We start from the raw sequence: 16232 nt of genomic DNA on the forward strand, positions 1-16232 counted from the left end.
TTCCAAAACTGTCAGCATTAAGAAAAGCAAGAAAAAGGATAACGAAAGTAACAAAAATGGCTCTTTAAAAATTGGAAATATCAGAAACATTCTCTCTGCTCCTTTCAAGAAGACAAACTGACCATAATTCCACTGCCCACACTTGTCCAAGTAATGAATGAGGAGTGTTTGAGCTGTTCTGTAAGGTGAGGGGACAGCTTAGTCATTAGTGTTGTATTAAACAACACTTACAGTGACCACACTCCAGCCAAGTTTTGATCTGAATGTCATTTGCAGTACACATGTCCCCTGACACTTTTAATTTTTATATATGCTTTTCAATTTCTGTGCTTTATCAGCAGAATGAAAAGCTGATGTGTGCAAATCCACCCTGAATTTCACAAGCAAGTATGCTATGATGCTGTATCTGATCATTAATCTTTTCCAAAAGTTGGATTAGTGGGAGTTTAAAATTATCTAGCTTTACTTCTTTTGAAAAGGTGTTGCAAAACTAATGTCACTAAGATAGAAAACCGTTTTTCTTGTGGCAAAAATCACACAAGTCAGAGCTTGCCACTTACATTTTCCAGGGTAAGTTTGATGATTATCCTGTAAATGAACATTGATTTTTTTTTCTGTAGATCCCATTATTTTCAATCCAGAGAGATTGTTCTGTCTTCTTCCATACCTATTATAAATGAATAGCAAAAATTTTTTCCATACATTATTGCTTTTTTACTTAAAAAAAGAGATGGCCTGTACCCTTAAACCAAACGTCCCCCCTTCCCTGTGATGTTCTGAATGCCAGATCCAGACTATTCCTAGTGCAGGAGATATTTCTGTGCTTTTATAACTGGCTGACCCACAAGGTGGCACTAAAGAGAAAAGTGACAACTTGGCTAATAAAAAGTGAAAACCAAAGGCAAAATACCATATGCTGAATCAATATTATTTTAATTAGGAGCATACTTCCTTTATTGTCAGTTAAATTTTATTTTTTGAAAAGCCTTAAAGCTATATAGCAGCAAAGATTGTTCATTGCCCCCATCCCACATCAAAAGTTAAGTTTTTAAAAGAATGAACAAGACACAGGTTGTCTGTTTATCATAGCTCCAGAATCTTAAGGAAGATGATTGTGATAAAAATGTAGTTAATTAATTTTCTTCTCTAAGGAATAAGGAATTTAAATGAACTAAAAGCTGGAAACTTCTTTCCAGTCATTAGTCATGTTGGTAAGAGATATGACACAAGGAATTACTTACTGCCTGCAATGTGAGCGTATTTTCTACTGGAATGTTTTGATTCTTTAATTTTTGTGGCTTTGTTGTTAAGTGCTCTGGTCTTACTTCGTAAGCAAATAATTTGAAACATTGGGTTCTGTGATCATTACTTTTACACCAACAGGGGTTAAATATTGCCACTTTAATGATGAATATGAATCCTCACCAAAAACATCTTAATCATGAAACTCTTTTTGAGATCCAAGTTATATGTGAGTAGTTAGATTACCACTTTTCTAACAAGAAAGTAGCAGTCATGAGTGCTGTAGACTGTTCTGTAGACTGCTGACATGAAGCTTACAACATAATGAAAAAGATTATATCTGAATCATTTTTAGACCTTTATAACCAGACGAGTTATAATATTTTTAATTTTCCTGAGATGTGTGCCTATGGTATCAGCACTATTATGGGCGATAGGGGGCAGGAGTTTACTTGCAGAAACAAACTCAAAATAGTACTAATGCATGAAGAAGAAAACCCTTAATACCATTATGAAATATTTTTCTCTGAATTGAGCGGTGTTACAGAATATCTGGTAGTGTGCTCTGGGGCACATCAAATGATCAGATATATTGGTAATGTATTTTGATCCTTAATGAAATCGCAACTTTATAACCATCCAGGAAATCAAGAGTGACCCACGGGTAGCTTGAAAGACTTGGATCTAGAACTATTACTAAGTAGGCTATTTTAATGTATTTTAAATGTTGGTTAAATTATCAGTGCTGCTGCATTTAGAATAGTCTTATCACTACAAATAGTTACTTGTTTTGGTTTTGGTTTAATTTTTTTTTTTTTTACCAATAACTGGTATTCTACACTCAAAGACTTTGTTCAACTTGCTCACATTATTAATTTTGTGAGGAAATCGAAGCATCTAATCCTCAGGATCCCAGTAAAATCAAACCCAGACAAATTTTGGCTAAAAAGAGCACTGACACAAACAATCTTGCCCAGTCAGCTGAACTTGTTTTCCCTTTCATAATTTGTTTCCCCGTTTATGACTCACCTTCAGCATTTGCTCTATGTTAAAGGCCAACCCAAACAAAGTCATGTTCTGACAGGTACCAGTGCTTTCCTGGAATGAATTGTAAAATCACAGCAGCCATAAACACACGCTGACTTTTTTCCTTGCAGTTCTTATTCAGAGAAAGTTTGGGATAAATCAGCATGTAGACTGAGGAATGTCACAGTGATTTTGTTTACAGATGCTTGTGATTCTTTTTACAGATCATTCTTCTTGAAGGATTGTTGCGGGCTGTACTTCCCTCAGCTGTTAAATTTCAGCCACATTTCTGAAAGAAGTGCCTATTTTATGCTTATGCTGGACATTTGGCAAATCAAAGATCTCTAAGGTATTTTGATTGTCAAGATCAGTGGAAGTGATCACTGAAGGCTGAGGTGAGTATCAGTGCCCATGTCCTTACTTAGGGAGTCCACAGCAGGATACAAAGGGTTATGGTGGAGCCAGCAAAATACATTCATATTCTCATATAATGTCTACTGGACACAAATATGGGCCTGAGGCAGATGATGGTAAGTATTCTTGCATATGGTGGGACTCTAGATAAGCTGAATCAGGAGACCCACAAGGAAACATCCATGTTTTTGCCTTGTAAAATCGAAATGGGATATTGAAAGAAACAAAAGAGCACAGTATGTTTATAATGACTATAATGTTACAAAATACACAAAATTCTGTATTGAAATCCAGCTCCAGAAGTCTGAATATTTATTGTAGAGTTTAATGGATGAAGAGATTATCCACAGATGTTTTAAAAAATGGGGTTTAATCTAAATTTTAATGGAAGTAAACCCTTGCCTTGCCCACTACAACATTCCTTGTATTTTTTAATGAAAAAGGTTCAGTAGCTAAGACACAATCTAGCCATGTAAATGTTGGTTCTTAACGCAGTCTGGAGTTTCCACAAATAATTCTTCTTCTCCCCCTGAGACTTACTTCTTACTACTAATTGATTCCAATTAGCTAGTTTTAAGTGTAATTATTCAGGGAAAGAAACAAACACTAATATCTATGCTCTGCATTCCACTACTAAAAACACGGCATCATTGAACTTGTGCAGTTGAAATGGTTCATGCTTGGAAAAAAAACCAAACCCTTCAAGAAGCTGTGTTTAAAAACACTTAGAAAATAACCGTTGTAAATAAGTTGGAATACACTTTAACTAAAACTTGCTAGTGGAGAATGAGGACACTTGTTTTCCTTCTTAAATTACTGCTGTAATGAAGAAAAAGAAATGAAAGGAAGAAAAAGAAAAATCAGTTGCTGAGTAGATGTGGATAAATATGAAAATAGAACATCTGGGAAAAAGAATACATCTCAGACACCAAAACAGTTAATTTAAAATATTTAGTTCTCATATGAAAGTAGATATTCCTATCCTAAAACTTGAGAAAGAAAATGCTGACTTTTGAAAAAAGAAAAAGTATTATGACTTTGTAGGGTAGTACAGAGTAGTTTAAAAGGACTGGAACATAAAGGAAGTAAATTCCACAACAAACGGTGGTGAGGGTATGGTTTCAAGGTACAGGGTGAATGGAAAGCAGCAGGTGGCCACTGGGGCCTGGCGGTGCACAGGCAATGCTCTATTGATGCCTCCTCTGATGTTCCTTCCAGCCTGAGAGGTGACAGGAAAGCAAGAGGTGATGATAAGAAAAAAAGAAAGGAGGGAAAGAGAAGGATCAAGATTACTAGGGAGCCTCTCTGTCCCGTGGCAAACTTCCATCTTCTCATTACGTAGGACATTACATTGCATAGCCCGTTCCTCATATATCTGTTCCTTTAAAAAAGGAAACCTAAAACTTGTCCAAGATAAAGCCGTACCTAGACATCTGGACATCTCTAGTTAGAAACTAAACATAAATAGTGCTTACTGCCAATGAACTCAAGTAAGAAAGAAGGTCATTTATACAGGTGACATGAGGGTGAAGGAGCAGAAAACGATGGAAGGAATGTTCCTTTCCTTGGTATGTTTAAGCCAGCACAAATCACTGTGTGTCAGCTTGTTTTACAATCCAGTGTTTTCACTTTTAATTAGAAAGTCATTCCCTTAGCATTTTTCTTAGCAGCAATTTTTAAACTAAACAGAAGGTGTATTCCCCAGTGCCATATGTTAAACCTGACATGTTACTGAAAGTGTCTTCTGGAAAAAAACAAAACAAAAAAAACCCAACCAAAAAACCACTAAAGATAGGATCACTGTCCCAATCCACTCCCTTTGGCCTACTTGTGAGCCTCAAGAGCACACAACTGTCCCATTAGGCAGCGTCAATTCATTGGGGAATTAGTCATAACTGAAAAGCTAAGGGACGATGGACTGGTAATTCCTCTTTGCTGCACTGGCAACCTGAATGGCTGGAAACAGTCATCCCCCACTTGGCCTTGTAAGAAACAGCCCCATGGAAGCAGCATCTGGGGAAAGTGAGTTGCTCATAATACTCTGAGAGGTCACCTTATTGATGTTTTTTGACCAATATATTAGTAGGCTATGAAGAGTAGTCCATTTTAGGACTTAAACAGGAGGGATTAAGACCTATGAGTATCCTTGACTTTTAAGTACACAAGGAGAATCCAGCTATGACCAGAGAAATGCCTGACTGAGGCTGAAAGGGTCACTGGAGCACTGACTGATGTGGGCTGATGCAGTCTTTTTTCCCTATAATTTTTTCCAATATAAATTCCAATTGATTTTGGGCTTTGCATAGAAGGACATTTTCTGAGTCCCCTACCTTTTTTTTTTTTTGTGAGTAGTGTCAGTATGACACAGTCTGTCTGTAAACCTCTGCTATATCCAGATGAATGAAGGATGGATCACTTGGATTAAAAAGCAGCGATAGTTAGGCAGACTCAAAAAATGTAGTGTGCCAATGCCTGGGATGAACTGTACCCAGCTGCATGATATATGATGAAGTTGCTCATTTATAGTGCTTTTCTTCCAAGACTGTAAAGCACCAGTGTGAATACTGAGAGGTGTTGTGTGCAAGCTTAACTTAACATAAACTACAGCTTTATGTGCGTCCCTCATCAGCTCTTTGCTAGCCATGCTATAAGCTGGTACAGAATTGGAAACTGTGCTATCTGAAGTTTATCCATGTTTCTTCTGATACTTGTCTAGGGAGGGCCATCTCCATAGCAATTCAGTTAAGGTGAGACATACTCTTTTATTTTGTATGAGTACCTGAAACCCTAGGCTATAAGCTCATAAAATGAGATTGCATACAAGATGTTGATGGCCTAGGGGAAGTTTTGAACAACAGGGAGTCATTATCAGGATTTTGCTGAAAAAATGATCCATGATCTGATGTATTTTCCAACAGTCTTTGCAGAAAGACCAAAGGAGTTGCAAGCTTCAGAGGCAATACCCATGAAATCCATGTCTATAACTGTGGACAAATGAAAAACCAAGAATTTTCCCCAGATGTACACACAGGTTTTTTTGGGAGCCATATGCCTTTGTATTTTCTCAGCAAAATGGCTATGTATAACAGTCTGTACACTGAACTACTTGCAGAGAGTAGCATTTTAGAACAAATTACTAAGTTAATACCTTCTTTGACCTGTATCTGGTCAAGCTATATTTTAGAAAGCTGTCATTACTAATATGAAGAAGAGATTAATCTAGTAATGTGAAGTTTTAGAATGATGGATGAGTTGAGGCACATGAGCTATTTAACACAATACCTAGCTGCACCTTCTTATTGTAAGTCTCCAGACTGACAAGCCCAAAGAGGAGGGGTTGCAAACCCCTCAATACTTTGTATGAGCAATGATGAAAATTGGAGGTGAATCTAGATAGCCTTAGCTCCCATCACTCATGCCTTGTGCCAGTTTTTGGAGTGCTATTTCAGCTTGGCTTAAAAGGAGTCAGCCTCATGGCTCCTTACTAGCACGCACCTTAAACCTTTTACATACTCTCTCCTATACTGACCCTTCAATTTATAGATTAATATTGTGTGACTGACTCCCTTGGCAGGGCTTGGAAGATCTCAGCCTGGAGAGTTATGTATTTGTTATGTGTACATCAAGAAGGCCAGAATGATGCTCCTGTGCTCCAGTAGCAGAGCTGGTTAGCCCAACTGCTTGCTACTCACTGCTTTCTGGGAAGGCTTCACAAAAACCTTAACCTGTGAAACGTAACTATCCAATTGTAATTAATTAAAAACTATTAAAAATTAGAAATGTTTGTAAATGGGACATACTGTACCAATTTATTCCAGGCTACTTCTACTCTTGAATCACATCTTTGCCAGAATGTCTCCCTGCACTGCTGACAAGAACAAACTTAACTGAAAGTGCAGTTCAGAGAGCGACAGAGGGAAACACTGCCTATTTTACTAATGCCTGATACTGACAGCCTGCACACAAAATCTTAAAAGCACTCAGACACTTCCTTTTGTGCCCACTTTTAAAGGATTTAATGAAACATATAGAAACTGACATTTTAAACCTGTAGCTTTGGATGTTATTTTGCCATGTCAGTTTCCTTTTTTTTTTTTTCCTAAATCACACAGCAGTAGTTTTCTACCTTTCTGCATCAAACTTCAACAAATAATGAACGCTGCTTTCAGATAATAAAATGTTTCTGTTCTTTGACCTGTTATAACAGGTGGGCAGCCAAGTATCACCACAGGAAATACGTGGCAACGCTAGTTATTGAGCAAAATCGTATCCTTCCTAGGACATACAAACACTATTAGCAAGTGTATCAACATCCTTCTAATTAAGAATTGTTACAATTACAAACCTTTTTTTAGACTGTGCTGCAAGATAAAAAAAAAGGCTCGTTTATTTCCAGAGACAGTAGACCTGAATACAATTCTTCTATAGGAATATATAAGGAAGCTAGTAAACTCCTTCTACTGAAACTGGTAATCCTTAGAGTGGTTCAAGTGTCAATAAATGATCATTTGTATTCCGCAACAGCATGCAAAGTGGTGAAACACTTCTTGAAGATGTCAAAGATTCAGGACAAAGAGAGATTAGGCATTTCCCCTTGAAGTAAAATGGCTAATATATCACATTTCACGAACTCTTCAGGTTTGCTTTGCTTATGAAAGAAGTGTAGGACTCGATTTTTAATTTTTGTTCTTTTTTCTTCACTATGGAAAGTAAGGCCTTTATCCTGCAAATTGTTATGTATGTATTTAGCTTGACGTACAGCATATATTCCCATAGACTCCACAGGACTGAATGCTGAACATAGACAGATCTGTAACTGCTTACAAGATTGGAGCTAAAGAGCTTCAAAAAAGAAAATGAACAGAGATAGTTTTTGAAGTATGCAAACAAAATACGGGGAACAGAGATGTTTTCAGACATTGATCTAGATCCTTGCTGTAGATATTAATTCTGTGTTTCTGCAGACCCTAGGTACAAAGGTTTGGGTGTAGGTGGAAGAAATAGGATGATTCCGTTTTCCAGACAGGGGTTCATTCCTAGGGGTACTCAAGCCAAGTGTTGCTGTATCACCGCAGGCAGCATTTAACACATCTCTAAATCCCTCCAGCTGAGGAGTGGGGGCTCACCACTGGCAGGAAGGAGAGTAAGAGAGAGAGTCCTGGGGCCGCGGAGTAACGGCAGGGGGATTTCTGAAAGTCCCAGCCAACGCTTACGGCGCGATTTTTTTTCTGGGTATATTAATCCTATCGATTTAAGTAGGAGTATTTATCCTTTTCTGAGCTCCATCCTCACGTTAGTATGACAGCACTATTGTCGTCCAAACACGTAGTCGGCGGCTCCTTATTAAGTCTCTATAAATATGACACAGTAAGGGCATTCAATATTTATGTGGAGAGCACACGCATTTGTGTGTAATCCCGGGCAGTCCTGCGGCTCAGAGGCTTTGCAGCCTCCCCATTCCCGGCGCAGCCCGGCCCTCGCCCTCCGCCCGCCCCGGCCGGGGCTCCCACCGCCGCCTCAGCGACCTCCCCCGGAGCCGCCGCGTGTGACACACCGGAGAAAAGCCTCCCTCGTCCCCGCGTCGCCCCCGCCTCCCGCCCCCGCCCGCTCCCCCGGGGCGCCACCGTCACCGCCGGCAGCCGGAGCAGCCGCTGAAGCCGAGGGGCGGCGGGGCTTGCCCGCCTCTCCCCCCTTCCCATCCTTTCCCTTCCCTCGCCTCTCCCCGGTGCCTATATATAGCCGCCTCTGCTCGAGCCAGCCGGGAGATTGCTCTGTACCTGCAGGAGACAGGAAAGAGAAAATAAGAGGAGCGACTCTCCGAAGCCTGACCCGCTATCAGGAAGAGGAGGACGGGCCCGGCCCGCGCCGCTGTCCGGTGCCACCGCCCCCGGTGCCGGGCGAGCCCCGCGGGGACGGGCCGACCTGCGCGGCGGCGCCCCGGGGGCGCGCATGGCTCGGGCACTGCCGGGGCCGGGCGAGGAGCCCGACCCCGGCCCCGGCGGCTCGGGACGCGGGGGGAAGAGAGCTGCCTGCGGGCGGCAGCGCTAGCGGCGGGGCTGGGGCGGCAGAGCCCTCCCCCTTGGCGCCGAGGTGCGCTCGGCGGGATGTGTTGAAGTGCCCCGCAGAAGCCAAAGAAGTTGCCTGCGCGGCGTGGCCCCGGCGGCCGGACGGCGGAGAGCGCCCGCCGCTTCTTGCCTGACCCGACCCGACCTCGTTCCGTTTCCCTCCCCTAGGGCTGCTCCCCGGCGGGGCTGCCGGCGGCCAGGGTGATGCGGCTCGTCGGGAAGTGAGAGACGGTGCGTCCCGCGCGGGCCGAGGGCCCCCCTGCCTCGGAGTCTCCCATGCTTTCGGGGCCCCCTCGGGTGGCGGCGGCCCCGCGGGAGGCGGGGGTGGCGCTGCCGTGATGGCCCTGGAGGAGAAGCGGGAGAAGCGCCCGCCCGTCACCCCCATGATGATCGAGGAGGAGGCCGCCCTGCGGAACGGCAGCCGGGGGCTTCCGCCGGGACCCTGGGCCGAGGCGGCGGGGCCAAGACCCCGCACCACGGAGCGGCACATCGCCGTGCACAAGCGCCTGGTGCTGGGCTTCGCCGTCTCCATCCTGGCGCTGCTGGCGGTGACCATGATCGCCGTGCTGCTCAGCGTCCGCTTCGAGGAGTGCGGCGCCGCCGCCGACGGTCCGCCGCGGGCCGGCGGCAACGGGAGCCTCTCGGGGGCAGCCCGGCAGCCGCCCGGTGCGGAGCAGCCCCCGGGCCAGTCGGAGGAGGAGGCGCGGGGCGGGGAAGCGGCGGAGGAAGAGGAGGAGGAGGAGGAGGAGTGGCAGCGGCGGCGGGAGCTGCCGCCCTGGGCCCGGCCGCGGCTGCCGCGGCACCTGCGGCCGCTGCACTACAACCTGATGCTGAGCGCCTTCATGGAGAACTTCACCTTCAGCGGGGAGGTGAACGTGCAGCTGGAGGTGCGTAACGCCAGCCGCTACATCGTGCTGCACGCCCACCGCATGCACATCGAGGCGGTCCGCGTGGCCGAGGACAAGCTGGCCGGCGGTGTGCGGGTGGCCCGCACCTTCTTCTACCCCCAGACCCAGGTGTTCGTCGTGGTCCTCAACCGTAGCCTGGAGGTGCAGAGAAGTTACAACCTTAAGATCATCTACAACGCCCTCATCGAGAACGAGCTGCTGGGCTTCTTCCGCAGCTCCTACGTCCTCCACGGCGAGCGAAGGTAGCGGAGCGGCCGCGTCGCCTCAAACCCAACTCGGTCCGAAGTTAGCAGCCCCCGCGCCAAACTTCGGGCGGGGTGGCGCTAGGACCCGGCGGCCGCGGCGCCGCCAGGCGGGTGATGCCGCGGGCTCCGCGCTGCCCGGCCCCGGCGGTCCCGCCGAAGGGTGCGGGGCTCGGTCGGCTGCCCGGGGAGGGGGCTGCGGCGGGGGAACGGCCGCTAAGCCCGGCCAGTCGGCCGGTGAGCTCAGGCCAGGCCTCGCCTCCCCCGCCACCTCTCTCTGGACATCTCCTTAGGGCTCGGCTGTCAGGGCAGAGATTTGGAGATTCTCGGGGTCGCGAGCCCTTGCCCGCTCCAAGCTGCCGGCCGGTGCCGTGAGACAGTCGTGAGAGCGGCTGGAGGGAGCGAGCGGGGGCGGGCGGAGCTGCCTCGGGCTGCGGGGCGGTCCGGGCTGGGGCCGTGCGGGAGGCCGGGCCGGGGTTAGCCGGGGCCGCCGGCGGGTGAGCGGAGCGCTCCGCGCCTGGGCAGGGAGGGCTGCGGGGCTGCGGCCGGCGGGCCAGGAGATAAACCAGCGCAGCTCGGGGACGGACGGTGGCAACGAGCGAACTTCCAGGGGTGGCACCAGTGAAGCAGACCGTCCGCTAGGTCCTTGTCAAGGCAGGCCGGAGCAGGGACTCCGGGTCTGTTTCCCACAAAGACTCTCTGTCCGGCTGCCGTGTACCCTCGTGTGACAGAGCCTTGTCAGGTTACAAATAGCAGCGTGCAGGGGAGTGGGACTTCTGTTTTGTTTTTATTCTACTAGGTAAAGCAAAAACGTGGTGGGATGTGTTTTCACATGAGGTGAATGCGTTTACACCTGCTGCTGGGTCGGTGCAGATTTACACCCTGTGTCCCGGCAAACTCTATTCGTTTGCGTGCAGAGCAAGATTCAGTCTTGATCTGTATTTACTCATATTGTTATAGCCCCTTGGGTCCCTGTCGAGGCCCTTGTTACGGTAGGCAGGGTCACTGTGGAGGCCCCCGTTTAGCCAGTTACAGAGGCTTTCTTTTTAAAGAAGGTGTTTTCTAACTGCAATGAGGCTTTGTAATGGAAAAGAAAGGCGGGATGGACTTCTCGATAGTTCTGGCATGGTTTATAATTTTAGAATTGGATTCTTTTTAAGCTGTCCTTTCTGTGCAGTGACAGGTTTTCTTGTCCTGAATCTTAATATTTTGGATTGTGAAAACAATCTAAGTGAAACAAAGATTTTATAGTTGGAAGAACTGGGCAAAAATACTAAGTCAGACATGAAAAGCATCCTCACCAGCTCAATTAAGTCAAACCCCCTTTTATTAAAACGTATTTTCATTACTATGATTACTGACAATTTAAAAAACCTGATATTAGAACTGCAAGCAGGATTGAAATTAAGTTTTTGCAATTTGTCATCACAGTGAAATAAAAAGGAAACTTGAAAAAACACAGTTGTAAGAAAATATGTGGATAAAATGCCTTTTATCATGGTTGACTGAATGGCTGGGGTAATCGGGAGTTCCTACAGACCTGTATTGAAATGGGCAAATCAGAAAATAAAATACTGTTAACAGCAGGGGGTATAATTCACTTTACAAATCGGAGAAGTTATTTAAGCAGTTATTATTCCCATGTACTTTGTGTAGGAATAATTGAACTGTCAAAGAGGTGTGGCAGTGACATTTCTCCAGAGTTACTGTACTACACTTCAATACCGATCCCCTAGTTAAGATTTAGAAAGCATCACCAAAAAAAAAAGGTCTATTCACTGTTTTAGTCATCAGGATAGCTTAAGACCCAGGGTAGAAGGCGATGGTAAAATGTTTTTCACAGTGCTCAGATATAAATTACTTTGTTTTTAATACAGTTAAGTATATTCACCCTGGGCAAGATGCTTACCTTACATAAGGTAGCATTGCTATATTGAAATCAGTGGCATGTTTTTCCTTTACACCAGCTCACTTATATTTCTTTCAGTAAAACATTTTTAAAACTGTAATCATTGCATGGTTGTAGTTTCAGGTGTTAAATAGAAGAAGTTTTTTTCCTTTTCCAATGTCACAGGCTTAATGACTCATTGTAGCGTAAAGTGAATAATACCCATTCTAAACCAGGGAACTTTTCTGATCAGAGAGTGCTCTTACATTAACAATTTGCATTTTGATTAATAACCCATTTTTCAATATAATACATATAGCCATTTTTAGTCCTTAAACATGGACACCTTCTGTTATGATAGACAGACAGACTTGCATGCTCTGGGAGACCTTGGTGTTCCAGCAGTGCTTTGATTTTTTGACATCTTTATATTCCATTAAAATACAGCAGCCTCATTGGAGTAGTAGTTGCTGTAAAAGGGTCTAAACCATAATTTTTCAGTTTTGTTGTACATGAGGAGAAAATAACTCTGCTGTGAGGCATCACAAACATACTAATGCATTCAATTTATGATTTTTTCCCCCTAAAGTTAGTTTCTGTGGCCTTCACATCTGAAAGTTGTAAATCAGCCTGAAATGTAAGAGCTGCATAAAAATATTTATTTTCTGGCTGAAATCTTTCCTACTGTACTTGAAATGTAAAATGCAAGTGATATGCTACAAATTTACTTTGTATTATGTGCTAGAATTTACTGACAGTAATCAACAGAAATATAATACAGATCTACTGTAGTAGAGTACTGCAGGAATATGCAGGTGTTATGTAAATGAACATCAAACTTTGGCATAAATGAAAAGGAAAAAAACTCTTACATCACACAGACAAAACAAGCAGACATGTTCTTTTGTCTTGTAACAACTAAGATGTCAAAATAGATAGGTTGTTGAGGAAACACATGGCTTCCTTTAATAGACAAGACAGAATTAAAACACCTGTAAGTTACTGCCATGCGTATTGTGAGAAGACAGGCTGTGAGCCTGTCCTTCCCTCAAGTACAACCTTTTATGGTGGTATTTTGAGGAATTGGAGGTAAAAGTGTTGGTACCCAGAGAGGTGTGTAAAGGGAAGGGCGAAATAGTCAGCCTGCCCTTCACTTTTGGCATGCTATAGAAGTCTGCTTGTTTACTTGAACACAGAGTGAAATAGATAAACAGAAACAATGTTTTGGGTTTAGCTTGTTTGTTTTCTTTAAAAGTAAATGGTTAGGTTTTTTAAAGCAGTTTTAAGATTTTGTTTGTTTTGCTTTATGGCACAGCAAGCAAATAGATGTTTGATAGTAATGCACGTTATAAATATCACTATTATTGGTAACTGATGTATTTTTAGTATGAAATACTGACTGCCCAGTATTTGCCCAATTACGTCTATGTGGATATATCTGTCTATCTGTAAAAACACAGAAGATGAAGAGTTTACCAGGGTTTATTAGCCTGGTGAAGGGATTGTTTCAGTGGCCTAAAATGTATTAAAAGATGAATTAAAAGATAAGATCTCTGAGAAGCGGGGTGAAGATGTGGAGGAGAGACAAGGGGAAGCTTCCTTATTTAGAGAGTGTCACAGTATAAACAGTATTTCCTAAGTATGCATTTACGTGTGTGTCGGAGCTCATTAAAATTCTTAATTGCAGAGGAAAGTTCATCATTCTTGTTTTATTAATAACAGGCCAGTACAGTTTTCCATGCTCACTTGAAGCTTCTGTTGATGTCTGTAGCTGTTTAGAGTGTGCCTAGAATGCAGAATCAGGTCCACTTGAAATACTTTGCATATAAATTAAGTTGCTTTGCTTCATTTAATTGGCTGATTTGGCTTTGTTGCAGTAGTGCAAATCCACTGATAATATGGAATTTTTTTGGCTTAATACTGGATACCTGGCACCAACTTTTTACCTTAGATTTAGCAACCTTATGCAAAACTATGGTTTTAATAATCCATGTTTTGTAATGAGACAAGAAAAATGTGATGAATTCCTTCAATAATTATTAGCCAAAAAGGCTTTTTATTTTAGAAGAAAGACCAATGGTAATTGCTTCAGTGGTGGAAAAAATTTTTGAAGTTTTTAAAAAGTCATCTTTACTTCCAAGAGGTGATAATTCACTGGAAAACATATATATATAGTTCTATCAGGCACTATAGCAAGAAAAAAGTGTAACATTTTAATAAACTTATGTCTTCATTGCCTTCAAAATATGTGTAAAATTCAAAAAGTTTTAGAAAAAGTTAGATACTTTATTTTCCCTATGGGCTACCTATTTTTTTTGCTCTGTTGGTGTTAGAATATCATACTGCAGAATAATGGTTATAGACTGATTAATAATAGGTGCCACCATTTTCATTACATCAAAGCTATCCACCCATCCTTTTCCCTCAGAGGAATAACAGGTGATTAGTCAGCCTCTAAAATTTTGATAAATGTGTGCCTGGTATCTAGAATTGCATGGTTATTTCCACAGATGAAGCCTTGGAAAGTGAGACATGAATCAATACCACTCAAAAAGCCTACATATGTGCTACCTTTAAATTTACATGGTTGGCTCATGGTAATTTTTTCATTCTACCTGCCTCCAGAAAATACTCTTACCAAACTCCGTAAGTCAACCTTTTAAGTGTAGCTTCCTGTTTCTGCAAAAATATCATAGGTTTTCTCCAAATGTGTAAATATAAGTCTCTATCTAGAAAGCTTCCTATATCTGGATCAAAATTTATTTATTTCCAAAGAAGCCAGCTACAGGTTTTATTGTCAAGCTAAAGCCTTCCCATTCTTCCCATATGTGCACAATAAATACCTTTTCCTCCTTCAGAGATCTTTCCATAATTTGACCCATTAACTGTGAACATGGATTTGTTTTCTATAAAATACACCAGAAGAGAAAAGCACATGTAGAAGAATGGTGAAATAGTTTGTGCTGGTTTAATCATTTGCTTACATTTGTGATTCTGCAAAGCTCACAGAATGTTTTTTTGGATGTGCACAGACACAGCAGTGCTGCATAGTACTGTGTCCCAGACCTACATGCAGCCGGTAGAGAAGTAATCAGCAGTGGAAAGCAATGACCCTCCTGAGTGCACTGTGTGACCGTAAGTTCTCATGCCCAAAGAAAGGTAAAGTGCCCTGTCAGTGTCTCAGGGCAGAGTGAATTCCCTGAAGGCTGTTAAATCCTGGTTTGAACCGAGTCTGCTTGTTTTACATTGTATAACCAACAGTGGCTCACTTTTCTTCCCACATATTGATGAACAACACTGCTAGAACCTGAAGTTTAACGCAAGGTGAGGGTTGATTTATTTAATGTCAGTGTGATGTTTACAAATCAGTAGAAAATTTGTTGACCATTAATTTGTATCTATTGTGTTGCAGTAGAGGTAGTAAGAAAGTGATAAAGCAGTGTTCAAACACTGTATATTTTGTACAGTTGTATTTTTTCCCCCCTTAAACCACAGTAGTCATGCAGTGTCTTATTTGGTATGTCTATGAATCAAGTGCTAGGCATAGTTAGTAATCAATTTTTCTTTTTGTTTTCTGCTTTTCTAGGTTTCTTGGTGTTACACAGTTTTCTCCTACTCACGCCAGAAAAGCCTTTCCTTGCTTTGACGAGCCCATCTACAAGGCCACATTCAAAATCAGCATCAGACATCAAGCAACTTACTTATCTTTGTCAAATATGCCAGTTGAAACTTCTGTTTTTGAAGAAGATGGATGGGTTACAGATCACTTTTCACAGACCCCTCTCATGTCCACCTATTACCTGGCTTGGGCAGTGTGCAATTTTACATACCGGGAAACTGTCACCAAGAGTGGAGTAGTTGTAAGTATTCCTAATGTACCAAATACATTTCATTACTTTGAAAACCCTCACTTTTTGTAAAGGGATTGTACCAGCAAATACCTAAAAGTATTTTCTTGATTGGTATTTTTAAAATTTGCTAGTCTATTTAATGATTGTGTGTATTGTTTGGGGCCTTTCCTGTAGGTTTGTCTAACATTTTTGGTTTGTCTTGGGCCTTTTGTAAATGGTTATCTTAGTAGGTGTGGTCATCTGATGAAATTTTAAACTTTTAAATATGCAGTTAAACTACACTTTGGTTTTCTTGGGAAGTTTTTTCTTGTCTTTCCTGTAGCCTTTGCAATACTAGTTCATGATACTATTAAAAGAAAGCAGTATTACTGGTAAGTTCCAGTCTCCTTCCTTCAGTACTGACGTGTCTCTGGGTGTGCTGTATGCTAGCTCAGGAGGCTGATATAGTAATTTCCATTTTAGATCTTTTGCTCAGGAGCAGGACTTTGCAACCTATCCACTTCCTGAGGTTGACGGAAGCACTAAGTTTCTGGATCTGTTTTTTGCAAATATGGCATGATTCCAGGAGTTATGCCTTGAAAAAAAAATAAGAGAGA

The 16232-nt window shown here is 42.8% G+C and overlaps 1 protein-coding gene across 1 annotated transcript in view; it reads left to right on the forward strand.

Moving 5' to 3' along the window:
• Window positions 1-8641: 8641 nt before the first annotated feature.
• TRHDE (thyrotropin releasing hormone degrading enzyme) overlaps window positions 8642-16232 on the forward strand; it is a 209084-nt gene continuing 201493 nt past the window's right edge. Inside the window, exons 1-2 of the mRNA XM_039570645.1 lie at window positions 8642-9897; window positions 15372-15645. Of these exons, the coding sequence (XP_039426579.1) occupies window positions 9086-9897; window positions 15372-15645 (1086 nt within the window). The 5' untranslated portion in view covers window positions 8642-9085. The remainder of the gene's footprint in view (window positions 9898-15371; window positions 15646-16232) is intronic.

This window comes from Corvus cornix, chromosome 1A (genome assembly GCF_000738735.6).
Source record: "Corvus cornix cornix isolate S_Up_H32 chromosome 1A, ASM73873v5, whole genome shotgun sequence".
NCBI classification, from domain to species: Eukaryota; Metazoa; Chordata; class Aves; order Passeriformes; family Corvidae; genus Corvus; species Corvus cornix.